Source organism: Leptodactylus fuscus, chromosome 7 (assembly GCF_031893055.1).
Source record: "Leptodactylus fuscus isolate aLepFus1 chromosome 7, aLepFus1.hap2, whole genome shotgun sequence".
NCBI lineage: Eukaryota > Metazoa > Chordata > Amphibia > Anura > Leptodactylidae > Leptodactylus > Leptodactylus fuscus.
This window is the reverse complement of record NC_134271.1, coordinates 78,337,163-78,364,601: the sequence shown is the minus strand read 5'-3', so window position 1 is coordinate 78,364,601 and position 27,439 is coordinate 78,337,163. Positions and strand designations below refer to the sequence as shown.

The window sequence follows — 27,439 nt, the reverse complement described above, 5'->3', positions numbered from 1 at the left end:
TCTATTTGTTTAGGGATGTACAAATCCTAGGATACTCGGGGCCAGTAGTGGATCATTCAGGAAACAAGAGGCAGACAGAACATGGTAGGTTCAGTATTTATTCAGAGGAGTAGCTCAAACCGAGCAGAATTAACAGGCCTCCTCAATTTGGAAATTTTCTTTAAAGCTTTTGCAAAAGCAACAGAACTGAGGATGAGGAAAACCATTCCTGCTGCAAACGATCCTGCAAAGACAAGCGCCCTGAGCCCTGAAAAGGAGAGAAGCCAGTGGTTAGGACAAAAGGAGTCTATTATTTCTATATTACACGTGAAAACCAATAGCATTTTGCTTGATTACATTAAAAAGGCAGAGCCATGTATGCAGACTATGCAGACAGTCCTCTACCTGCTCATTCACACCTCTGAAGGGGTAAAAACATTAGAATAAAGGGTAAGTTCACATGGAGGAAAATGAAAAAAGGTTTTGAGGGAGACAGATTCCTCTGTTTTTCACCACCCCAGCTCCCTGCAGTGATATAGGCATAATAAGAAGGATATCTGGAACAGCAGACTGTGGATGAATCAGATGTGAAATCTGAGGCAAGATTGAGCAGGATACTTTCAGTGTACTGCACTGATCCCTGCCTTCCATTATATTCAGGCATCATGGTGGAATCTGCCACTGATTTAGGGGTGGACTATGCCTCAAAATCAGCAGCAGATTTCACGTGTAAACATACCCTAACAATTGCAGTTAGGCCACTTTACATTAAAAAAAATTGTGACAGCAATGTAATGACTGAAAGTAAAGTGCTGTTGCCATCTTGTTTCTTGTAATAGCACCTTCTCATGTAGGTGTATCATGCTAGTGACGATCTGTTAGTCATGCATGCGCAGTAGAATACAGTACAGTTTCTGCTGCATCCTCAGTGAAAGCAGCAGGATTATAATTTAGGCTCGACACAGACCATTTCCTGCTATTAAGAGAGAAAGGGCAGCATGAGAAGTAGTATTTAGAGCAGTAGAGGTGGATTTCTGATCATGTACTAAAATATTACAAGACCCTAAAATGATAACCTCTAGATACCATCACCCTCTTCTCTCACCATTTAGGACGTAACATACCAGATTCTTGTTCCTCTTTGCTGGTCCTGACACCTCCAGACAGCTTGACAGGGCCACAGGACACCACTTTCCTGTATGGGTCACTCAACTCTCTCTTCTGCATTCTGGATTTGGGCTGCAGAGGACATGGAAACACCACTCTAATCACTATGGATGGAGCCACGTATTTCCCCATCAATGGCTCAACAATATCTATTTTACAAACAGTGCCACTCCCCTCTTCTCTTTCTATGACTAGAGGGATCAAAGAAAATGCACAAAGTCAGCAGTGGACCATTCAGAATACATAAGAAAAAGGACAATGATAGGTTTAGGGTTAAAGGTAGCTCCAAACAGATCTGTTCATTCAAATTTATGGAACTTCTAAAAATAAACAGCTGAGCACACTTTACTTGGTATTTTTTGAATCCCCATAAAGATTAATGTAAAAGGTCACTCATGTACAACCATGACCCCCATTCTCAAGATGGATGATCCTCTAGGACCCAGATCTATAAGCATTTTCCACATAGACATAAATGCACATTTTCTCATACAAGAGACTCAAAGCACATGGAGAGTTGTAGAGTGGAGAAGGGGGGTGCTGCTGTACAGGCATTCACCCCCACTATGGTCAGTTGTCTACGGGAAGCCAGTTTACTTATCAGTATATTTTTGGACCCCAGAGCAGCAAGGCAACATTGCTAAGTAGTGAGCCACCATTCTGCGATTCTAATGGTATTACACAGCTAAGATGTCCATAGCGGTTGGTCACATCACAGAGTTATTGAGGGGACACCACGGACCTGATAATGGCATTGCGTGGAGTTGTAGTGGCAAAGCCAGATGCGGCAATGCAGATAAACCTCCTGATACTGAACGAAGTGGAACATCAGAAGAGTGAATCGACTCAGGGACTGGTTTCCAGAGTCCATCATCTTTACTGTGGAGTCATTAGCAATGCTGTGGAGAGAAAGATCAGTCAGCAGAGAACTAATGTGACCAGGAGAATTCCATCATGCAAACCTTAGGAGGAATGTGAAACTCACCCATCCGTAATGAGGAGATGACGAACTGCACTTCCATGATGAGCCCATGGGGTGGCCCAACATTCCTCAAGCTTCAGGGTGAAGTAGTTCTGTGGGTCATGGCCATGAATTTGTAGCTGGACATACAAACGTTGATTCAGAGGGATGACAGGGGGGTGACTGTACGGCCCTAGGTACTCAGCTGTGGGGTGCAAAGTCATTGTGACATTGAATTTTCCTTCCTTCACCATGAATGTTACCAACCTGAATATAAAGAAAATAGGCACTCAGACAAAACAACTACCATTCATGTTAAAGGGATGCATAAAATAAGAATGTGGACCACAGATTCTACACAGATCCTTTAAGTAGTTCACTTGTGACATGTTCCTGGGACTTCACACAGCCAGCTCTCTACTTACGCAGCGCTAGTCACCAGAGGGAACGGCAGGGACACCACTCTGTCATAGTGATATACACAAGCAAAGCCAATTCGGATGTCGGAGGACCTGGATATCATGGAGCTGGGGACCTCTTCCCTCTCTCCTGCTGTACTTGTGCTCAGCTCATTGGTGTAGATAAGATGGCTGCCATTCACCTGGAATATATAAAAGATAGCTGGTATAACAGTCAAGTTTTACAACAGCTGCAAAGCAAGAAGATTCAAGTCACTTTGGTTCTCTCCGAATTTTTCTTAGAGGCAACACTGACTGTACGAAGAAACACAACTTACCTGGACCACAGTGCCACATAGAGTGTGGTTTTCATGGGTCAGTGTGACAGAAACATGCAGCTCAGATATGTCCAGTTGCTTACATGCTGGATTGAACAAGTGTAGGATGGACAAGTTCACATTCAGCTCATGAAGAGCACTCTTTAGGACCTGGAAGGTCATCCTATCATGATCACAGCTCAGCTGCAGCTGAAGATCTGGCAATAATAGAAGATTAGGCTTAAAATGGGACCCAACACCCCACTCCACCCATTACGGCATCTTCCATCCTCTCTACCTTGGCACATGTCTCCTATGAAGCCTGGTTTACACAAGCACTGAAGTTTTCCACTGAGAATTTCACATCTTCCTCCATTCTCACAAGCATTGGCGGGACATCCAGTACCCAGTGTGGCATCGATTGTGGGCATCATACTCTGATCTTTGGGCCACGGGTCCCGGTAGAAGACATGTACACTGCCTTTAGGATCCAACTCTGAACCTATGTGAAGAAACCATAAAGTTTAAGAAGTGGTGGAGGAGCTTTCCACAATGTATCTGAGCTTCCACATCTTACCTCTAACCTGCTCTGGATCGACCAAAGCAATCAACTCCACCACAGCAACAAGCCAAAAGGAAGTAGCAAGAGGCGCCATCTACATAACAAAGTAGATAGTCAATGACTACAATCCCAGGCATATCAGACATTTACCAGGCCAGAAAACCCCCATACCAAAACACTGCTAGAGATCAATACAATACACACTGCTTTTCTGTTATCAGCTATTTTAACATTATAACAAACATCCAATAAAACACATTAATGCTATCAAACATAGTGGAAGTCTGCGGTGTATACAGCAATGTCACCTGCATATTGTATCACATAGGAGGGAAAATCAGGTATATCCCTTATAGCCATGGTTACTGAGGAAGATATTGTGTGCAGGAGGGTGATCGAATATATGTAGTAGTGTATAAAATGTGCATGGGTGTATATGGAGGGGGGGGGGGGTGCGGGATTTAAGGAGAAGAAGCATAGAACACGTAGAAAGGAGATCCATATAACCTGTAAAGGGGGTGTTTATGTATATAATGTGTTTGGGTACATGAAGGGGTAAGCAGTGTAAATAGGGGTAGAAGGGAGGTGAAGAGGTGCATGTGGAAGTGATGTATATAATGTGTGTATATATATATATATATATATATATATATATATATATATATATACACACACCATGCAGGAGTGTATATAAAGTGTAGGGTATATCTGGAGGGAATGATGTATATGACTTGTAGGGAAGTAAATGGAGGGAAATGTGATATATAAAAAGTGTATGGCTGTATATAGAGGGAACAGTGATGTGTATAATTCGTAGAGGTGTGTATTTTAGGGTGAGGTATTGAGGGTGTATAAGGGGGAGGTGATGTATATAACACGCGGGGGTGTATATGGCGAGGAGCTGATACAGATCGCGTACTAGATCTCCTGTAATAAAGTTACAATTCACCACGTGATCCCAGGCTCCAGAACATCTCCCCTCACCCTCCTCCATTTATACGGTAAGTAGCAGGTGTCAATCATTACATTAACTGTTTCCTGCCCGCTCCCCGAGCTGCCAAAGCTGTAGTGTACATAATGACACAGACTGAAATTTTGAAGGACGGGACTACATCTCCCTGCAGCCTCTGCGGCAGCTTCCGGTCCTGTTACCAGGCAACCAGACGCGTACAAGAAAACAGCAGGTGAGAGCTTTATCAGTGTCTATGAATGTTCGGCACCCCTGAGTATACCCTCCACACTGCCACTCATATCATGTACAGTGACCCCCAATTCCGGACTGTCACCCCCATTATTATAATGTCTAGCATAACAGCCCTGTGCATGCCCTTGCTCCCCTCAATATTACCCCCACTTGTCTTCACACTTCTACCCCTATCATCATGACAGGTCCAGATACAATAGAGGATGTTATTGTCACATGTCTGTTCCTTTCCAGGTGTAATGGAGGCTCTAGAGGAGGTAGATGAGCGGGGACATGAGGAGGAGGAGGAGGATGATATTCTGAGTGACAATGAGCTGCATGATATTCAAGAGCAGATGGCGCTCATTGAGGTGACGGACACCCCCGGGTGAGTACTATCCAATGATGGTGGTAGTTCTAGGATGTAGATACTGGAAATGGGTAATGTCTGCCCATAAAGACTCTGAGCACTAAACAATCTTGCACGCCTCCTACTTTAAAGGCTCCGCTTCATGCATGGCCCCAAATTTGAATGCTCTGTGCTCTTTACTCCACTACTTAAAAGACTCTACCCTTGGCATCCCCCCTCCCCACTTTAAAGACTTTGTGCTCTGTACACTCCCAGGTTGAAGACTTTGTGCTCTGCTTGGCTCTACACTGTAAAGACTCCACGCTCTGCAAGCCCCTCACTATGAAGATTCTGCACTCTGTATGCCCCCCCCATATCTACTATGCACTCTGTATGCCCCCCACTATATCTGCTCCGCACTCTGCATGCCCCCACTATAAAACTGCGCACTCTGCACCCACCTCCAAAAATACTCCACACTCTGCATTGCTCCCACTATAATAGGGTCCATTCACACAGAGTTTTTTGGCGCTGATTTTGACACTGAATTCACGTCAGAATCCACATGGAAAAAAAGCCTCCCATTGACTTCAATGGGTTCCTGTTTCCGAAGGAACCCATTGAATTCAATGGGAGGCTTTTTTTCCATGTGGATTCAGCGTCAAAATCAGCGCCAAAAAACTCTGTGTGAATGGGCCCTAAAGGTTCCATGCTGGCCATGCCCCCGCTACAAAGGTATAAAGGTTTCACGCTTTGTATGATCCCCACTATAAAGATTCCATGGTCTGCATGCCTCCCACTGTAAAGACTACACAATCTGCACCCCCATTTTGGACACTCTGCTCTCTAGACAATTGCTTATAGTTTACACCACTTTTAGTGTATTTTGTGACATTGTTTCTACATCACTCACCCACTTGTATGGTCACTTCATCTTCGTCCAGGCTGCAGGGCAAGTAGTTCTAATACGATAGGTGTAAAATATGCTCTGGCACAATAACCAGCAAGTGGTCTCCTTTCAGGCTCACCTGCTTCTGTTGTTCTCTTAATCTTTCACTGACCTCTGTGAGGCCTTTCAGTTCTAGTACCTGTGGTACTCTCTTACATTGTGCACATAAGGTGGTTTCACAAGCTCTAAACCTCCTCAAGTTTCAGCCACTGCCTTGGTTTCTCTCTCACAGCCCAGTAGCATGTTCTTCAGTGGCTGTCTAGACCTTGATCTTCACTCATAGCATATCTCACTATCAGAGGTATCAAACAAACATGGTATGGTTATATGGATGCATCTCAACCCAAAATACAGACACTGTAACAGCCTTTTAACATTACATCGTCCATTGTCATCTTAACACAGGCAATGGTTTGCTGCAGGAGATGCCTAGACTCTGCATATGTGGTAATAGCTATACAATAAAGTATTAAAGGAGTTATCCACTTTCTACAATTGATGGCCATCAATATTAGATCTGCGGGGGTCCAACACCCACAATCCCCCACAGATCACTGGTTTCGAGGCAGTGAGGTGGGTGTAGACTTCAGTGGGACAGCCTCAGCAGGCAGCTTCACTTGCTGCTATAGTGTGTATGGCAAGTGAGCAGCATGGCAAGAGCCACCCTGTCTTGGTACCAGTAATCTAATATTACCATGATCCCGATAGGTGTAATATTTAAGATTCTTTAGGAATATTCCTTATTGTAGAAAGTGGATAACCCCTTTAAAAATCATCACAAAATCTTAGATTAATTACATTGACATGATACTTTATACTGCAGAAATTACCAGTATTACTTTGCAGATCACCTCCCTACACTTTGTGAAGACTACGTGCTCTGAACACTCCGTGGATTATTTCATCTGCTAACATTTACTGAAATTTTCTCTTTGTTTCTCAGAGAGATGGACAGACAGGTTGACTTCACAAGCTTTCCATCATCCTACACTGAGAATTCTCCTAAGGAACAAACACTACTGAACCTGGCCGAAAACTTCTGCCGCCAGTATACGCATCTCTACCCTGACAGGGAGTCGCTTTTCATATCCCCACTGAATGAGTGTGGTGTGGAGGTGAGTGTGAACAAAATGCAGCTTTCCCCAGCATGTAAAATGGGTGATATGAGGTGACTGTCTCAGTCTTTCTTTTTATTACAGAAGTTTGTATGCTCCACACTACGCCCCACACTCCTCCCATACCCAGAGCTTTATCACTGGGAAGAATGTGCACGTTTTGTGTCAGAATTTGTAACAATGGAACCGCTGAATCCTGAAATAGAGCTGGTGAGAAGACTCCTGTGACTTTTCATATATCTCCTCCATTCATTGGTCTTTTCTCTTACCTTCATTAATTTTCTCTTTCCCCTTCATAAATCTTCTTCTTTCAATCATCTTCTCTCTTCTTTCCATATATCTGTTCCTTTTATGCACCTTCTTTGTTCTTTCATTCATTCATTCATTTCCTCACTTTTCTTTATATATTTACATCAATGAATTATCTTTGTTGCACCCTCCATAAGTCACCAGTCAAAAATTTGGAGTTTTCATTCCTTTTTTTAAATTTTATTTTGTACATTGAACATTTTTATCTACATTGTAGACATACAAACTATGAAGGAACAAACATGGAATTAAAATATTTTTTTTTAAAAAGCATTAAACAAACCACCAGAATATGTTACATATTAAATCCCTGGGACTAGGGATTTAAGGGGGTTTGTAGAGGGACAGCTTGGTACTTCCCTTGTAAGGGTGGGGGCAATTTGGGGATTGAGGGTCAGAAATTCAGGGTAAACTATAGGGAATTTTTCTCTTCTTGTGCTGAACCCTCTACACCAGGGTTTCTCCTGCCATCAGGTCCCGGTAAGACCATTACGGTACATTTATTCTATGACAGACTTGTATAGAGTACTTCTATATGGGTGAGGTGTCAATTGTTTCCACCATATGGTATGTTACCTACTTTGTTTCTTGACTACCAACTGTGTCATATCCTAAGTGTGATTACCAATTGATGGTATTTTAGAAGGGATCATTGTTTTAATGGAATAAATAAATGTTATGTTTTATATTTGCATCAGTGCACTGTCAGATATTTGAATTTTCTGTTGCATAGGTGCATGTCTATGAATTATAGATAGGCACACTATAGCTCTACCTTTGCTTGTGTATATGGTTTTCATGACTGCGCTCAAGGTTTTTCACATTTTCTGGATTTACTGACCTTCATGTCTTAAAGTAATGATGGACTGCCGTTTCTCTTGATTGGTTCTTGCCATAATGTGGATGACAGCAGTACTTGAATAGGACTAAAGACTATAAGAAACTGTCTACCAACCCTACCTCTGCACAACACAACTAATGTCCTCAAACATATTACGAAGATAAGAAATTCCAGAATGTAACTCTTGACAAGGCATACCTGTTCATTGAAATCCATTCTGGATGACTACCTCTTGAAGCTGATTGAGAGAATGCCACATGTATGAAAAGTTGTTATCTATGCAAAAGGGCTATTTTGTTGTAAATCTAAAATCTAAAACATATTCTGGTTTGTGTATCACTTTTTTGTTTACTTCTTAATGCCTTCATAGTTTTCATGCCCTCAATATGAATCTGTATAAAATAAAAAAAAAAGTAAATCCATGGGATGAAAAGATATGTCCAAATGTTTAACTGGTACTCTACATCTCCACCATTCTTTTTCCCTCTGACCCTTATGTATATATATTCTCCATTGGTTCTCCTCTATCATTCATTCATCTTCTCTCTTCCTTTCATATACATCCATCATTCATACACTCAATACTTCTTTCCTATAGCTTTCTTCCTTGTATTCACTATTCTCCCGCCTTATTATTTATACACCTGTATATTATGTCTCCTTGATTCTGTCCGTCACCCCTCATTCCCTGAGCTCATTCCATTCACAGCCACAGCACCTCTTCTCCTCGTACTCCATTCTGCGGGAACAGAAGGGAAATTGCTTTGATTTTAGTGTCTTGCTGTGTTCCTTGCTGCTGGGCGCTGGATACGATGCCTACTGTGTCAGTGGCTATGCCACTCGTGAAATGTGTCTTATGGATGAGACTCAAGAAACATGTCCTCTACTGAGAACCACACAAGAGGTGAGTGTTCTACATCATACACTTTACTTTTATTTAACAAGGATGAGAAGTGTGAATCTTGAAGAAATATCTAGAACCAGTTAATGAGATTCCCTGTCTACTGACCCGTGACAGCCATGTACAACCCAAACACATAGTGTATCACATGCCCTGTATAACCCACATACAGATAAGTTCTATGGCTCTGGTGCAGTTTTTAAAAAGAAACAAAAACTTTTACGTTACTCCACTGTGTATTCTGTTTGTCTTGTGCCAATGTTCTTGGAATATATTGAGCCAAGATGAAAGGTAAGGACAGGAAATGTAAATATTGCAGAATGTAGTTTGAAATTTTCCTTCTAGTAATTCCCCATATAGACAAACCCTTCTAGAGCTTTCACAGAAAATCCTTCTCTGCGCAGACATCTCTTCTCCATTTACTTTTATCACCTCTCCAAGTGAGCTATCTGGGGTATGCCTTCACCTTCTGCATCCATACATACCTATTCTGTCGCCCTTGACTCCTATATTTTTCCGCATTGTAGAGCCACGGAGCATCACCAGCAAAGCCTCACAAAAAATACAGTGTGCGGCCTCCTAGACAACTAGTCAGTAAGTTTGAACTGGAGCAAGTAGACAAAAAGGAAGCCAAAATGCAGGCCTCCCGCCTCAAACAACTTGAAGAAGAGGAGCAGCGCTTGGCGGTAAGTTTACATGCCACAGATTGCTTATCGTACTTAGTTAGGGCTTTGCAATTCTGTACTTGCTTGTAATTCCAAAGCTGTATGCACTGCACACTGATAAGTGGGGCCATAGACCTTGCATGTTGCGTGCATGATTCCTACCGTTCAGACAGGACCCTTGTGTCAGACACTGGGCAGTCATATCACTGACATCCAGGCAGATGATGAAACATGCTGTGATCCCTACTGCTCAACATTTCTCATACATAACCCTGGTGCAAAATGTTTTACTAACACAGCCCTGATCATCCATGAGTAACAGAATGATATGTGTCCACAGAATGTAGAGAAACCTGGTCCGGACCGCCTGTATGGTCGCAGAATCCACTGCTGGGTGTTAGTTCTGGCAGGGAAGAGGGAAGTGCCAGACAATTTCTTCATTGATGCACTGACTGGCCATGCATATGAAACAAAAGATGAACACTTCCTGGGTATTGAAAGTCTGTGGAATCATGAAAATTACTGGATCAATATGCAGGACTGTCGCTATGGCTGCAAGGTACCAAGCCTGGAGTAGGGACTTATCTGATTGCATTTAGAAAGGTACATTAGATTTTCATGGGCCAGTATCATGAATAGGGATTGACAGGATAGTGCTGTGTACAGTGAAGAATGTGACATGTGCATTATGTTAAGTGTAGGTAGTAATATGGAATATTCCAGTGTGTAACAGTGAGTGACATTGGATAGTGCAGAGTGCATTGTGTAGGGAGTGATATAGAATAGATCAGCGTGTAGACTGGAGGGTGTGACATGGAATAAAGTGTACAGTTTGGAGGGAGTGCCATGGTATATAGCAGTGTATATCACATGTGGAGTAACATGGTCTACTGTGTAGGGTGAAGGGGAAGATATGGGATATTTTAGTGTGTAAAGAGGGGCAAGCAACTGTGCAGTGTTTAGGAAGTGACATGGTATAGTACAGTGAGTGACACTGGATAATGCACTGTGTAGACATGAGGGAGTGACATAATGTAGTGCTGTGATATGTGTATAGGGCATAACATGAGATATATATATATATATATATATATATATATATATATATATATATATATATACACTGTATATTGTGAGGGGGTAAACCTAGAGGGCTTTGAAGAGTGACCCCAAAACAGGGTTGAATAGAGCCTTGACCACATCCATTCCCAGGGCCCAACTCCAGAGAGAGAGCACACAGCAGGAGAGTGCTGCTGTGACCTGCAGTGACCAGCTGGACTGTGCACCAGTTGGAGAGAGACAGGAGGTCTGTCCCTAGAGGACTGAAATCCAGAAAAGACTTGGTTAAGCTCAATATAAGGGGCGTTCACACTTCAATGTTTTTTTTTTTTTTTAAAGCAAACCACCGGTGTCCGTATGCAGCCTTTCCGTGGGGAAACTGATTTTTTTGGGACGGACACAAAGTCCTGCATGTCCGACTTTGTGTCCATGCAAAAAAAAAAAAAAAAAAAAAAAAAGGTTTCCCCACGGAGAGGCTGCAAATGGACACCGGCTGTTTTCTTTAAAACAAACATTAAAATAAATTAAAACTAATCGCCAGGAAGCCGCCCCCTATGCAGTTTTTCCAGGGATTAAGACAGAGACCTGGCGGGCGGACATGGGTGCAAGTGGGAACACCCTCTGAGCCAGATTGCTGAGGAGAAACCAGGACACCCTTAAATGTTCACCACCATGGAATTAATGGTGCTCTAAAAATAAATAATAATGACATATGATAAAACAATGTGTACAGAGTGACAAGGGGTAGTGAAAAGTAAAGGTAATGACATGGGATAGTGTAGAGGGGGCATTAGATGGCGCAGCACAGGATTGAAAGTGGACGGGGTAATACGGCGCACTGCTTGGTGTTAAGTGAACACTAGAAAACGGAATAATGGATAACTTGGAATTCTATTTTGTCACTGGGACTCCCTTCCTCTTTTGATAGGACCTGAGTTTTGACCTGGGGGACCCTGTTTGCTGGGAGTTCATGCTGTTGAGCTCGGTGAAGCCTGTGCTGCTCATCCCAGGTATGATGGAGGATGAAGATGAGGAGGAGGAGGAAGATGGAGAAGTAAGTGCAGAAATGGTATCTGAAGCGGCTGCTTACTATATTTACATATGCAGGACCATGAGGCATAGAGTTCTGGGTCACAAGGTCAAGAAACTCGAGATGTCACATTGCTTCTTTGTCTTTCCAGAACCAGGTGATGCAGCTGCCGGTGTCTTGGGTGCTGCCAATTGTGGTGACCCCAAAAGGTTTGTACTATAATAAATTTCAGAATAATGGCAATTGTTACGTGGTTTAACAATACAAGGTTGGAGGCCTGAGATTCTGATATGTCACTGCTTTACGATGAACACACATACTTTTTGTTGGTGCACATGGTGTGGGTGGTGTAACACATGGTTTGTGCTAGTGCTTATAGTGTGCGGTGACTGCGTGTCTGTCCTGAAGAACATGGCATATGTGACAGCTCTCATGATATATCATGGTGTTTGGTGTCTGGTAGTGCATGTACTATGAAAGGGTGCAAAGTAATGAAGTTGGTGGTGACAAGTTCTCTTTAATCTACTTTCACTCACTATTTTTGAAGTACAGGATTTCACAGAAGGAACTAAAATTCATTAAATAAAGTATAACAAAATGTATTAACATCACAAATACTGCCCTAGAAGATGTTTAGTTCTGCTTTAATTAACCTTATTATATGGGGTGGGAGGTTGCTAATAGCATTGTGGCTGGTTACCGTACATACAGTTCCATTATTTCTTCATTACAGTGCATTTATAAGACGATTTCTCAGAGTCTTACACATAGCAGCCAACCACAGCCTATTCAGCAGTGGCACACATAGCATGTGGTGTGTGGTAAAACACATATATGGAGAAATTCAAATACTTTATATAAGAAGGGACAGATTCTGTCAGTGGGACAGACAGTGTTTCTGTATGATCCCTAAAGCCCCATTCCATTGAGACCACTCTCAATTTAAAATACCATCCCCTTTTTTGTGTTTGAGAATTAGGACTGGATACGCATGTATTATATCTTGAATGGACAGTGTCAGTATGAAACGGAGTATGAGTGGAATGTGCGGGCAACAATTGTGACAGCGGAGGTCTACATGACTGGTACTAGGTATTTCAGTATGTCCTTCTGCTCTTTCTTTCTAGAGTTTGAGACTCGATGTCCTCAGGGGAAAAAAGTTTTAAAATACAAGAAGGCAAAGGTAGAGAAGTGGGCCCCCTACCTTCTAGAGGACGGCCAGGTATCCTGCCTAACTCTCTACCAAGACACAGGATGTAAGTCTCCACAAGTCAGCATAATGAAGAGGGTTACAAATTACTTGCTAACACTTGGCCATGCACTCCATTTCAGGCTCCAAAGAGCTGGAGGTTCAAGACTGGTTCCAGCATCGGAAGGACAAGCTGGACATGAGACAGCAGAAGAGACAGTTTGGGGTCACCACTGAGTACTTCTCTCCAGGTCGCATTGATGCTCTGAAGGGTAATATGCTGACATTATGGTGTGTGTTGGGTAACTCCTCAATCTGCTGCTAACCTACAGCTATCTTCTAGTTCACACCTTCCGCTCATTGGCTCCAGAAACAGAGCGCACAATGCTGTTTTACAGTGAGGCTCGCTTGGATGGATTACAGAAACGTGAGGAAAAGCCAAATGAGATGATGGAGATTTTCCAGGGTCGACAGGACTTTTTGTATTACAGGCACACATTATATGGGAAAAGGCCAAAGAAAGTGTCCATAGCTGGAGGACCTACGGAGGCAAACCCCCGACCTATTCTGGTAAGGATCCTGAACTATCACATCCATGAGATAAATAGCAAGATAGTTTGTTCCTGCTGGTGCAGATACATTACAATCACAATGGGTGCACTTTACCACCAATCTTCCATGAGCCAGCTGTCCCCATTCTCCACCATTATCTCACTGACAAACCTACATAGATACCTGAGTCCATCTGAACTGGGACCTGCTGCAGAATCCCCCTACTGACCAAAAACCTTGCCATATGGTGCTGCAGTCTGGTGTTACAACACTTAAAAAGAGCTGAGGGCCTTTTGTCCTCCCCTTTCCTCCTTCTTTCTTCTCCTCCCTTATTACCTGTTTCTGGACTTGTATGTCCATCAGCACATGCGTTGTTATGATGTTTGCACTATTACCTGTACTTTGTACTGTGTGTTTACTTTGTTTTATTATGAAAAATTTAATAAAAATTGATCACACTTAAAAAGAGCTGAGGGGAAACATCGCCCTATAAATACAGAAAACTCAGTAAATCCTAACCTGCTACCAGTTTGCAGCGAGTCTGTCACCAGTAAGCTCCCAACCTGTTATCAGTTTGCAAGGAGTCTGTCAACAGAACAATCCCTATTGAACACTAAGTGCAGTCAGTCAGGGTTCACATAAATAAAACACTTTTTCTGCTTCCTTGAGTTATTGGCTTTCTCCTGATATGGTAATGAACTGTTTGGTAGTCTCGGTAGCTCCCATCTTGCCATAGAGCGATGCTTTCCAGCACCCAGTCCCTTCCTCCCTACTATGACTAACATGTGCACTGCGTCCGCCATAGCAGGGAGGTAGCTCTTTGGTGTAACAAGTGTAATGGAGGCGCACACCTTGCACCAAACAGCTCAATAGCATTTCAGTAAAAAGCCAATATGAGCAATGGAGGCATAATGGGGAAACAAAAAAAAGTGGCTATTTCATGTGAACCCCAGCTTTCTGACTGTGCTTCTAGTTCAATAGGGAACAGATTCCTTTTAAATCCCCCTATTCAGCCTCAATTTTGTCCCTGCTGAAAAGCCATTTATGTTGCATATGTAATATCAGACGTTCCCTGTGTAATATTAAATACGTAATACAGATGCTTCCCCCTCACTGTGACATTATATGTGAAATGCAGACACTGCTCATGTACTAACTAGTCTTCTTTGAAGACCATTCTAATTCTAATAACTTTTAAATTTTTTTTTATTTAATTCTTACTTGTATAGCGCCACCATATTCCACAGTGCTTTACAGACATTGTCAGTCACTGTCCCAGCTCACAATCTACATTCCCTATCAGTATGTGTTTGAAGTGTGGAAGGAAACCCACACAAACACGGAGAACATGCAACTCCTCACAGACGTTGTCCTTGGCAGGATTTGAACCCAGGACTCCAGACCTGCAAGGCTGCAGTGTTAACTACTGAGCCACCATGATAACAGGTTTCTCAGTATTCCAGATATATTTGTGAACTTTCTGATTTTATAATTTTTTTTTTCTTTGCCAGAAAATCACAGAACGTTTCCATAGAAACACTGAAAAGTCAGCCAATGAAGATGTGGCTGAACGGATTTTCTTGATCACTGAGGATCGCATCCATGTCCGCTGCCAGCGGGAACACGATCACATCACAACATCCACCTGGGAGTTCCTGAAGCCGGTCAACCTTGGGGAAAAGGGAGCACATGTGATGCTGAGCCCTGAGACTTGCATCTCTTACCAGGTAATGAGCTTTCCTGTACCCATCCTCAGCAGGTGAGGGCACTGAAAACTATATGACATACATAGCCCCGAGAGGTTGTCTGCTGTGTAAGCCTAGTGCACTATTTTGGTACAACCCTCTATGGCTCTGCTACCACTGTCCCCACCTTTGTCCCAAAAGAAGAAATTTAAAACAGATGTGACCAGGCTCATTTACAACAATTTTATTATTATTATTAGTAGTAGTAGTAGTATTAATATTATTAATAATTATTATTATTGTTTATTTATATAGCACCATTAATTCCATGGTGCTTTACATTTGGGTTTACATACAATACACAAAATATACAGGTAGATATAATACTAATAATGACCGAATGGCACAGTGGGGTAGAGGGCCCTGCCCGCGAGGACTTACAATCTATGAGGGAAGAGGGATAGACACAGAAAGAGAGGGGGAGACTGTATAGATGGCAGTGAGGTGATGTGTTATTGGAGGTTGTAGGCCTTCCTGAATAGGTGAGTCTTCAGGGCCTTCTTGAAGCCTGTGATTGTGGGAGTCAGTCTTATGTGTCTTGGTAAGGAGTTCCAGATATGGGGGATGCACGGGAGAAATCTTGGAGACAGTTGTGTGAGGAGCGGATGAGGGCAGAGCGGAGTAGGAGGTCGTTGGAGGATCTAAGGTTACGTGTAGGCAGGTAGCGGGAGATTAGGTTGGAGATATATGGAGGGGACAGGTTGTGGATGGCTTTGTATGTTAACGTTAGTAGCTGGAATTCAATTCACTGGGCTATGGGTAGCCAGTGGAGGGACGGCAGAGGGGAGCAGCCGATGAAGAACGGGGGGTGAGGTGGATTAAACGAGCAGCGCAGTTTCAGGTGAACTGGAGGGGGGCGAGGGTGTTTGCTAGGAGTCCATGGAGGAGGGTGTTGCAGTAGTCTAGGTGGGAGATTATGAGGGCCTGGACGAGCATCTTAGTGGTTTCAGGGGTGAGGAAGGAGCGGATTCGGTGGATGTTTTTGAGTTGAGGCGGCAGGAAGTGTTGAGGGTTTGAACGTGTGACTTGAAGGATAGGTCAGAGTCCAGGGTTACCCCAAGGCATCGGGCCCAAGGGACAGGGGTAATTGTGGTTCCATTAACTTTGATAGATTGGTCAGGAGGAGGGGCCATACGTGGTGGGGGTGAAGATTATGAACTCCGTTTTCTCCATGTTGAGTTTGAAAAAGCGGGAGGAGAGGAAGGAGACTACAGCCGCTAAACAATCTGGAACTCTGGCCAGCAGGGAGGTAACGTCTGGTCCAGAGATGTATATTTGGGTGTCATCGGCATAGCAATGGTATTGAAAACCATGAGATTCTATGAGTTGGCCCTCTATGAGTTGGCCCAGGCCAAGGGATGGGACCTGGGACGGAGCCTTGTGGGACGCTTACAAAGAGAGGGCGTTGTGAGGAGGTGGTGTGCGAGTGGGAGACGCTGAATGTGCAGTCGGTGAGGTATGAGGAGATCCCGGAAAGGGCCAGGTCTGAGATACCAAGGGATGAGAGAATTTCTAACAGGAGGGAGTAGTCAACTGTGTCAAAGGCAGAGGAGAGGTCAAGGAGGAGGACAGACTAATGGCGCTTGGCTTTGGCAGTTAGAAGGTCATTAGTGACTTTTGTTAGGGCAGTTTCAGTGGAGTGACGGGGTCTGAAGCCTGACTGTAGTCTGTCAAAGAGCAGGTTTGACGAGAGATAGGAGGAGAGTTCTGAGTGGACATGCTGCTCAAGCAGTTTTGAGGTGTACGGGAGCAGTGAGATGGGACGATAGTTGGCTGGAGAGGACGGGTCGAGGGTCGGTTTCTTAAGTATAGGTGTGACTGTGGCGTATTTGAAGGCAGAGGGGAAGGATCCATTGGCTAGAGATAGGTTGAAGAGATGGGTTAGGGCCGGAGTAATGACTTCAGTGAGTTTGGGGAGATGTGACTGGATCGGATCAAGCACGCAGGAGGTGAAGTGGGATTTAGAGATTAGGGAGGAGAGTTTGTCATCAGTGATGGTGGAGAAACAGGTCAAGGATGATGAGCAGTGAGCAGTTGGGTAGAGGGGTTGTTGGGGGAGTAGGGTGAGACTGTCTCTGATGGTGTCAATTTTCGTTTTGAAGTAAGAGGCAAAGTCGTCAGCTGAGATAAGTGATGTCGGAGGACGGAAGAGGGAGTTGAAGGTTATGGATAGATGTTTGGGATTGCGTGAGAGTGCAGATATGAGTGTGTTGAAGTAGACCTGCTTTGCAGAGGTGAGTGCGTCTGGTGGAGGTGAGAACTGTCTCTTTGTAACTGAGGACCTCAACAATCTCAATACAGGGACATCAATGTCAGTTAAGACTGAGCACATCATCACATAACAGTTGGATGCTCCACCACATCTGGCTCTTACCAGCCACAGATGTAGACACTAGACGGTGGGCCTATCCAATGTACCTACATCCATTTAAAGGGGGTCTGTCACCAGAACCCAGGATATGAACTGAGCCCTGCAGATAGATTGGTTTGAATTTACCTTAACCTAATGGTATTTTCCCTTTGTGAATCCTTACTGAGATATTGACATTTTTATCAACATGTATATGAGCTCTTTAGAGCAATGACAATCCTCTCATTTGCAAATTGGCAAAAATAATGATATCTTAAGAGAACAGAGGCATGGATTCACAAGGGGAAAACATAATTTGATTCAGGTGATCCTAACCTATCTATGTGTTGTGCTGGGTTGGTATGCTAGGTTCCGGTGACAGATTAAGGCTATCTTTTGGCCCGTTTACATCTTGAAGGACCGGCGTTCCCTGAAATATATCATTTTCACGGTCACAAGACTGAATGGGGCATACCATATTTGCTATTTAGTTTACACCAGATATCTGGCATAAAAACTAGGAAACCTTGGGTTTGTAACCTTTTAAACACCAGTTGCCACAATAATTGTTACAACTGGCATTTTTGCGCCTCCCACGCCACACCATGAACATGATCGTGGTGTGGGAGTTGCAGCACATTCAATATCATTTCTGGCAGTTTACTGGCTCAAATAATCAGTGGTGAAATCTACACCAGCTACAAACAGGCATAGATTCCAATATAGGTGCACCACCTGGCATAGAAGCTGCCACATGTATAAAGAAGCGTGTACCTCCTCATGAATCAGGTGGCTCTTTCGGTGGTGCCAGGGTTATGAAAATTGGTGTTCAATATACCGTTCTTCATAAATATGCCCCAATGTGTGATCTTTTTCTTTCATGAGAATGTGTGGCTCCCCAGCAACTTTTTGATTGGATATTGAGGTCTCTGACCTACAGATGGTGCAATGTTTCAGTGAGTGGTTCCAGGAGGTACTGTTAGAGAAAGCACCTTATAGGCCATACAATGCTCCTCTGGAAAAAAGTATTGTTTATCTTCCCTTTGTCAGGATCTCATCTGCTTCTCCACTATCATTTCTTATACACTTTGCTCTGTATTGTCCACCAGGTGGAGCCATTGGAGAAGTTTACCAAACAGCTCTACATTTATGAAAGTCTTGTTCAGCTCCAGCAAGGGGAGCAGTGTGCCCAGGAGGCGGTTCAGAAATCTGAAGCAGAGGTACACCACTATACAATGCAGTTGAGGATTTTAAATTGAAGTGGGATATGAGCTGGCTGTGGGGGATACGGTGACGGATCTGTATGACATGGGCACAGTGGTGAATGTGACATATGGTGGGGTACATTGATAGATGGGACACAGGATAGGGGTGCAGTAACAGATGTGACACATGACATTGACATACTGTCAAATGTGAGATAATATAGGGGTACAGTGACTAATATGACACATGAAAGACAAATGATACAATGACAAATGTGACACATTATACAGGTACAATCATGGATATAACATATGATAGGGATACAATGTTACAGATGATGGAGTATACTGATATACTCTCAGGTGAGTAATCCCTAAAGGGTCATTCATGTAAAAGTCCAGGAAAACTCCTTCCAGAACATGGTAGGAATGTATAAAAAGATATAAAGTGACATTAAAGGTCTCAGTCTCACCTGGCTCTTATTTTTGTCTGCTGTACCAACTTTTGAGTATTTTCAGTAGTTTAAGTGTATTTAGGTAAAACCAGTTTCTACAACTCATTAAATATGTAACACACAGCTATTTCCAGGTGTAGTTGATGGGTATTCCATTGCATATAGAACAAAATAGTGAACGGCTAGTAAAACATAATTTTATTTAAGGGACGTACCCTCTAAAAACAAATGATAAGCAAAGGCTGGTAGAATATCTGCTTAAAAACATGACCTATTGTGTCATTCGGATAGGTTGGGCATATGTACCTATTGTATGCCAAATGCTAGTTGCCACTATTAGGAGAGATGTACTAAGCCCACTAAGTGGCCCACTACTCTCCGAATAGGTACAGTCAGAGAATCCCACTTCTGAGCTTATCTTGGAGGTATACTATAAGTATTGCAGAGGTAGACTGATGGTTTGGACAGAATTACAAGGTACACAATAGTTTCACAGAATTGCAGGATACACTGTTGGAGTACAAGCGATGATGTGATGGATGATAAGAGTGCACTGATGGCCACATAAAGTAATTACTTACCCAGTTTTCAGTTTTTCTTCTGTACCATGTCATCAGCCAAACTGCCAAAAGGCAAATAATATCCCCCAAGTTTATTTCAACAATAAATATAAAACCCTAAAACTTAACTCTATTTGTATTGTAAAACACATCAATTTTTACATCTCACATAAACACTTTATAAAGTTAATGCCGGGCTCCACAATAATAATAGTATTATTGTATTTTTATTTTCAGCCACTTTATTGTCATGTGTACACAGAGTTTATCCAAATCCCGGATTACTACTGTGTTACTTTACACAGAATGCAAACACTTTTAAGTAAAATCTATTGTTCACATATAACGCTGGCAGATCACTGCAGTCAAATAAGCAGTATATTATACATATGGATCTGAATCAATATTACTAAAGGGGTGCTTTGGGCAAAACCCCTTAGGATAGGTCATCAATATCAGATCAGCAGGATGCGTGGTTAGCTGTTCTCACCAGCCGCAACACTGAGAACAGAACCAGTAACAGATAACTCTGTTCTCTCTATAATACCTATTCTGAGTTACTACATCTCAGCTCCCATTCACTTGTATGCTGTGCTAAAGTAACTCAGTATGGCCACTACACTAAGAGCAGAGCTATCTGCCTCTGGCTATATTCTCCATATAGTAGCTAGTGAGAACAGCCGATTGGCAGAGGTCCTGGGTGTTGGACTCCTCTGATCTGATCAATATCATATGCCCAGAAAACCTCTTTAAAACCAGTGAGTCTTAGCCCCCAACATGCTTCGCTATAAATAGCATATTCAGGGTTTATTTAGGGTACTGCAGAGAGATGGCATCTACTTACCATTAGAAGACCTTTGTTTTGGGTACAGCGGGGTGGGAGCTATGATTCACTGGTTTTAATAATAGTGATTCAGGCACAAATAGTCCGCAGCGCTGTACAATTTGTAGGGTTCAAATACAGATAGAAAGATACATTACAAAGAAAGTCATTTCACACAATGCGACTGAGGGCCCTGCTTGCAAGAGCTTACAATCTATGAGGTAGAGGGGGTGACACAAGAGGTAGCAGGGTCGGCATTGCTTATACAGTGGTCAGACAATTTTGTAGAGGTTACTGTCATTACACAAACCTAAAACTTTATGTGCCGTCACAAGTCGTGACCTTTAACATGTGGATGGAGCTTGGACATATAGAGTTAGCCTGAAATGGCATCATATCATGTGGGGTAATGTGGGAGCTGGAACAGAGGAGGATTAGATTTTGGGGATTCTAATGACAGTACGGAAGGGTTTACATTAGCAATTGAGATAGGCCTGTCTGAAAAGATGTGTCTTTAGTTTGCGCTTGAAGTTGTAGAAATTGGGAGTTAATCTGATTGCCCGGGGTAGAGCATTCCAGAGAAGTGGTGCAACTCGGGAGAAGTCTTGTATACGAGCGTGGGAGGTTCTGATAATAGAGGATGTAAGTGTTAGGTCATTGAGTGAATGGAGAACACGGGTTGGGCGGTAGACAGAGATGAGGGAGGAAATGTAGGGAGGTGCGGCATTATGGAGAGCCTTGTGGATGAGGGTGATAACTATATATATTATTCTATAATGAATAGGCAGCCAATGTAGCGACTGGCACAGACCAGAGGCATCGCTGTAGCGTCTAGCCTGATAGATGAGCCTGGCCGCTGCATTCAGAATAGATTGTAGAGGAGAGAGTTTAGTGAGGGGAAGACCGATTAGTAAGGAGTTACAGTAGTCAAGGCGAGAATGAATCAGAGAGACAATAAGTGTCTTTAGTGTATCTCTGGTAAGGAAAGGGCGTATTCTGGAGATGTTTTTGAGGTGGAGGTGACATGAGCGTGTGAGTGATTCAATATGAGGGGTGAAGGAAAGGTCTGAGTCAAACATAACCCCGAGGCAGCGAGCCTGCTGCCTAGGAGTTATAGTAAGGCCTGAGACTACAATGGATATATCAGGGACAGATCTATTAGATGGTGGAAACAGTAGTAGTTCAGTCTTAGAGAGATTTAGTTTCAGATAGAGCGAGGACATGATATTAGAGACAGCAGAAAGACAGTCACTGGTGTTCTGTATTAGTGCAGGGGTGATGTCACGGGAAGATGTGTATAATTGGGTGTCATCAGCATAAAGATGGTACCGGAAGCCAAATCAGGTGATGGTTTGTCCAATGGGGGCTGTGTAGAGAGAGAAGAGCAGGGGGCCTAGGACTGAGCCCTGAGGAAACCCCAACAGCAAGAGAAAGAGGGGAAGAAACAGAGCCCGCAAATGATACACTGAAAGTGCGGTCTGAGAGATAAGAGGAGAACCAGGAGAGGGCGGTGTCATTGAGGCCGACTGAGCGGAGCATAGTGAGGAGTTGATGGTCAACAGTGTCAAAAGCTGCAGAGAGGTCCAGAAGAATAAGAAGAGAGAAGTCCCCATTAGATTTAGCCATTAGGAGATCATTAGAGACTTTTGTGAGGGCCGTTTCAGTAGAGTGCAGAACACGGAAACCAGATTGTAAGGGGTCAAGCAGAGAGTTAGCAGAGAGATAGCGGATTAAACAAGAATAGACCAGGCGTTAGAGATGAAGAGGAGGTTAGAGACGGGTCGATAGTTAACAGCACAGGACGGGTCCAGGGAGGGTTTTTTCAATAGCGGGGTTATAACAGCATGCTTGAAAGAGGATGGGAAAATTCCAGAAGAGAGAGAGAGGTTAAATATTTTAGTAAGGTAAGTCGTGACAGCAGGCGACAGAGATTGGAGAAGATGTGAGGGGAAAGGGTCACTACTGCAGGTTGTAGGGCGAGATGGAGAAAGTAGCTGGGAAACTTCCTCTTCTGTAACTGGTTCAAAAGAAGAGAATGGACATTCTGAAGTGCGGTTGCTGTCTTCTATGTGGGACTTTATGAGTGGAGGGGGGAGCCACCTCATCCAATGTATTTTTAAGGGTTTCATTATAGTGACTGGTGGCCAGATTGGGACAGGAGATTGAGGAGATGGAGGACAGAGAGGACTGTAGAGTATCTGATCTGTAATGATATAACCTTGCCTGCAGGTTCTAGAGATCCTTTCCCGGCGGGCTCAGGAGGAGGCAAATCCACAACTCACAATTTCCATCTATGACACTGAGAGGAATCAGAAAAGCAAGGAGCAGCGAGCGTCCCAAGTGAGTGGTCACTTTTAGGAGCACTTGCTCCACCTCCCAGGTAAAGCACATGTGGACATAATAATGTGTCAATGTATTGTTATAGGAACGTGCTATACTGGAAGAGCGTCAGCTAAGAGCTGTGCTGGAACTGGATTATTTGGCTCCATATTTAGCAATTCTGGGAGACCCAGAGAAGCTGACACGTCTACAGGCCCAGCAGGTGAAGGAGGACTGTCTGCGTGACCTCAAGAACAGGCTCATTCAGCAAGCCAACCTCATCCAGGCCCGCTTTGAGAAGGTAACTAGTGGTTATATGTCAGTGACATTCCATTTGTCTTCCCATCCCATCGATCTTCTGCTCATAGGTGAAGACCAGGCATCTTAGATAATACAGAGTCACCAACTCTCACCAGGACATCATGTGCCACATGTCTTATAGACTGACACCACAGTGATTCAGGATATTCCTACTAACTACTCTATACCATAGACTGCCTCAGATATTTCCTTCGGCCCCAGTGTCCAGTGTCTTGTTGACTGATTCCCACAATTGCATCTTTACTCCACTGTACATTTTAACTGACAAATGACCCGGTTTAGGCCAGAAACACATTTTAAATTGCTCAAGAAAAGTACCTATTCATCATAAGTGAATCTAGTTCGTCTGGTTGAGGAAGGAGGAGGCTTATCGTCTGTCTCCCTTACTTACATACTCCACAGTAAACCTGGATATTCTCATAGAATACTGTGCACTACAGTATGACTTTGCAGAGATCTTTGATATTCCCCCATTTAAAACATACCTCTTCAATGTCTTTTGGACGGACAGTCCCTACGTTTGACCCAATTCACTCTGTCCCTCTTCGCACCTAAAAAGGGTTTTCTGGCCACAAATTGATTTTTTATACTGATAACCAATGCACAGGATAGTTCATTGGTATGTGTTCTGAGGAGGTCCCAAACCCCGCACAAATCAGCTGTTCTGGCATATTGCTCCTATTCAAGTAACAGGAGCAGAACTGCAGCCCAGTCCACTGCATGATGCTGGAGAACTGCAGCTACACTCATATTATATATTATATAATCGTGATCATTGCATCTGACTGGTTAGGAGGCAAGATTCCAAACTTTCCATCCACCCCACTGATCCCCCCACAATGAGATTGTGGCAGCCCATCAACGGCCTCCTGGCTGCCTATCCCTACTGCACATAAGGATACTATATGCAATGTACTTTAATACAATGTTTTATGATATACCTACCATCGCCTTCATCAACCACTTCAAAACCTGACTCATGCACTTCCTCTATACTGATGCCCCCATTATCATCATGGGTGATTTCAACATCCCCTTTAACTCTGACCAACCTTCTGCTTCCAAACTCCTATCTCTCATCACCTCTTTGGTCTATCACAATGGTCCTCCTCTGCCACTCACAAACTGGGACACATAGTGGACCTCATATTCACCTGCCTCTGTTCCCTATCCAAACTCTTTAACTCTCCCACGACGCCCTCTGACCACAACTTACTAACATCCTCATCCCTCTCCTCTGTAAAAGACTCCCCCAATCTGGAAACAAATCCACCCGTGCAGGAACCTTAACCGCCTTGACATGTTCTCCAACTCTCTCCTATAACTCTTTGGCATTTCCTCAATCCAGAACATAGATGCCTCCACTGCTTTCTTTAACAAATATAAATAATAAGTATAAATAATAATTTATCCCGTATGGTGAACATAAAAAAATATACTGCATGCTAAATTGGGAGGTTTGTTAAGCGATTAAGTATATGTTCATAAGCTCCAGTATCTTATAGACTGGCTCCATTGTGATTCTGATAAAGACTTTTGTATTCTGTAAGCGGACTCTGCAAATATACTGCTGATCCCAGCGATAAATTCCACTTGATGATCCACGTGTATATGTGCACACCACACCAGCATATATAACCGTGCTATGTAACTCTTCATGTCATACATCACATTAGGAGACACAAGAGTTACAAAAGAAGCAACAGTGGTATCACCAGAACCAGCCATCCATGAACAAAGAAGATGAGGAGGCATACCTGGAGTACTGCTCTGAAGCTATGTTCCGCATCCAGATCCTAGAAGCAAGACTAAATAGGTAATGTATTAATATGGTGCTGTCATGGTAGTACTGCACCCGCATTGCTTCTGGTCATAGCGCCTATGTACTCAGCCACCATTTTCCTGTGTATATCCTCCTCTTTAATCTTTAGCTGATGACTTGTCATCTCTCTCTTCTTAGACATAAGGAACTAGCCCCTCAGAAGTACATGTCACTCGAAGATCGGCTTAGCAAGGATCCCCGTCTATGTGAGCAACTGCTTTCTGTCTAATGCAAACCTCAACATACTTGAACAAAGAAGTATCATTTTGCTGCAATAACCTCAGAAGATAATGTATAATAAATAACCCTACGCACTTCAGCATGCCATCTCCATTGTTGTAATAGCAAATACTATGCAGCAGTAACATCATCACACTACAGATACATATTACATTATGGAGCTCTCCTGATATAGATTATATTATATGTCAGTGACATCACCACTCTCCAGATATGTTACATTATACAATACTCCAGCTATAAGCTACATTATACAGAAATGACGTTGCCACTCTCCAGATATGTTACATTATACAATACTCCAGCTATAAGCTACATTATACAGAAATGACGTTGCCACTCTCCAGATATGTTACATTATACAATACTCCAGCTATAAGCTACATTATACAGAAATTACGTTGCCACTCTCCTGATATAAGTTACATTATACTGCAGTGACATCACATCATCACTCTCCACTCCAGACATAAGTTACATTATAGAGCTCTCCAGACAGAAGTTATATTATACATAAGTGACATAACCACTCTTCAGAAACAAGTTTTTAGGGGGAATGTCTCTATAGGGGGAGATAGTAAACACATACTTGCCAACTCACCCTCAGAAGCGTGCAATTCTCCCAAGAATAAGCAGAGCAGAGAAGTGATAACAGATGTGTAATATGATGAAGAGGGAAGCAAGGAACCGAAACACTAACTGAAGCTATGGAGACAGTAGAGGGCGAGCATAGCGCTGACTGTACTTGTGCAGAGGGGAGAAATCACAACTGTCAGAAGCAATGCAGAGGGGAGGAAACAGCACTGACTCAATCTTTGCAGACAGAAGGAGTGAGCACTAACTGTATCTAAACCTGTGCAGACAGAAGAAGTGAGCACTAACTGTATCTAAATCTGTGCAGACAGAAGAAGTGAGCAATCACTGCATGTAAACTTGTGCAGACAGGAGGAGTGAGCATTAACTGTATCTAAACCTGTACAGACAGGAGGAGTGAGCACTAAATGTATCTATCTAAGCCTGTCCAGACAGGCGGAGTGAACACTAACTGTATCTAAACCTGTGCAGAAAGGAGGAGTGAGCACTAACTGTATCTAAACCTGTGCAGATTGGAGGAGTGAGTATTAAATGTATCTAAACCTGTGCAGACAGGAGGAGTGAGCACTAAATGTATCTAAGCCTGTCCAGACAGGCGGAGTGAACACTAACTGTATCTAAACCTGTGCAGACAGGAGGAGTGAGCACTAACTGTATCTAAACCTGTGCAGACAGGAGAAGTGGGCACTAACTGTATCTAAACCTGTGCAGACAGGAGGAGTGAACACTAACTGTATCTATAGAGATTGATGAGGGGAGAAACTTAAAACTGACTGAACTGTACCTTACCTGCAGTTTCTATATAGTGAATGAACCTTACCTGCTCATCATTGAGTAACTTGGATTATTTTTCCTCACAATACTTGCCAAACAACCCAGAATGTCTGGAAGGCTCTCAAAAAATGGGAAATTTTCTGGATTCCTGAAATAGGAGGCAGATCTCATGAATTCTGGAAAATATATTGTGCCTGTTCTCTGTGCAGCTACTATACATCAGTACAAGCATCACTCTTTCAATGTTCCTTAATCAGCACACAGTTCAGTCCACTGTGTAGTGGCCATGCTGGGTTACTGCAGCTTAATTACCTGTTACTTCAATGGGAACTGAGCTGCAGTAACCCACCACATACAATGGACACTGTGTTGTTCTGGTTCTGTACACTGTGCAACTTCTGGTGCCGTGACTCCGGCTGATTGGTGGCGAATGTTGGATCTAAGGATAACCCATCATTATCAAAGTCCTAGAAAATGTTTTAAGGAATGCCCATCATGAATATTGTGGTAATAAGAACTATCCACACATAGGCTTAAAATAACAAATACTACATACTCACCTGTCCATTAGGCCAAGGATCCAGTGGAGAATCTCTGTTCTGGTCTCTGGTTTTGTCCTAGCTGTTAATACACACAAGTGTGTCAGCCAATGGAGTACAACTGCTTAGCCACTGAATGGCAGACGCGCTCCTGTGTAGGTCAAAT

The 27,439-nt window shown here is 43.1% G+C and overlaps 2 protein-coding genes across 2 annotated transcripts; one reads left to right on the top strand and one right to left on the bottom strand.

Moving 5' to 3' along the window:
- Nucleotides 1–101: 101 nt before the first annotated feature.
- LOC142214464 (pancreatic secretory granule membrane major glycoprotein GP2-like) lies at nt 102–3,515 on the bottom strand. The gene is made up of 8 exons (XM_075283411.1): nt 3,400–3,515; nt 3,121–3,324; nt 2,844–3,040; nt 2,533–2,708; nt 2,132–2,374; nt 1,889–2,045; nt 1,104–1,218; nt 102–247 (listed from the first exon to the last, which is right to left on the bottom strand). The coding sequence occupies exons 1-8, from the start codon at nt 3,476–3,478 to the stop codon at nt 102–104; spliced, it is 1,317 nt and encodes a 438-aa protein (XP_075139512.1). The 5' UTR covers nt 3,479–3,515.
- Nucleotides 3,516–4,825: 1,310 nt separating this feature from the next.
- DRC7 (dynein regulatory complex subunit 7) lies at nt 4,826–25,365 on the top strand. Its single transcript, XM_075282241.1, has 17 exons — nt 4,826–4,955; nt 6,809–6,980; nt 7,065–7,190; nt 8,840–9,034; nt 9,559–9,717; nt 10,037–10,255; nt 11,684–11,809; nt 11,937–11,994; nt 12,913–13,041; nt 13,118–13,246; nt 13,318–13,544; nt 15,038–15,253; nt 18,731–18,841; nt 22,894–23,004; nt 23,090–23,284; nt 24,981–25,120; nt 25,265–25,365. Exons 1-17 carry the CDS (start codon nt 4,828–4,830, stop codon nt 25,353–25,355), a joined length of 2,532 nt encoding a protein of 843 aa, XP_075138342.1. The 5' UTR covers nt 4,826–4,827; the 3' UTR covers nt 25,356–25,365.
- The last annotated feature ends 2,074 nt before the right edge of the window (nt 25,366–27,439 follow it).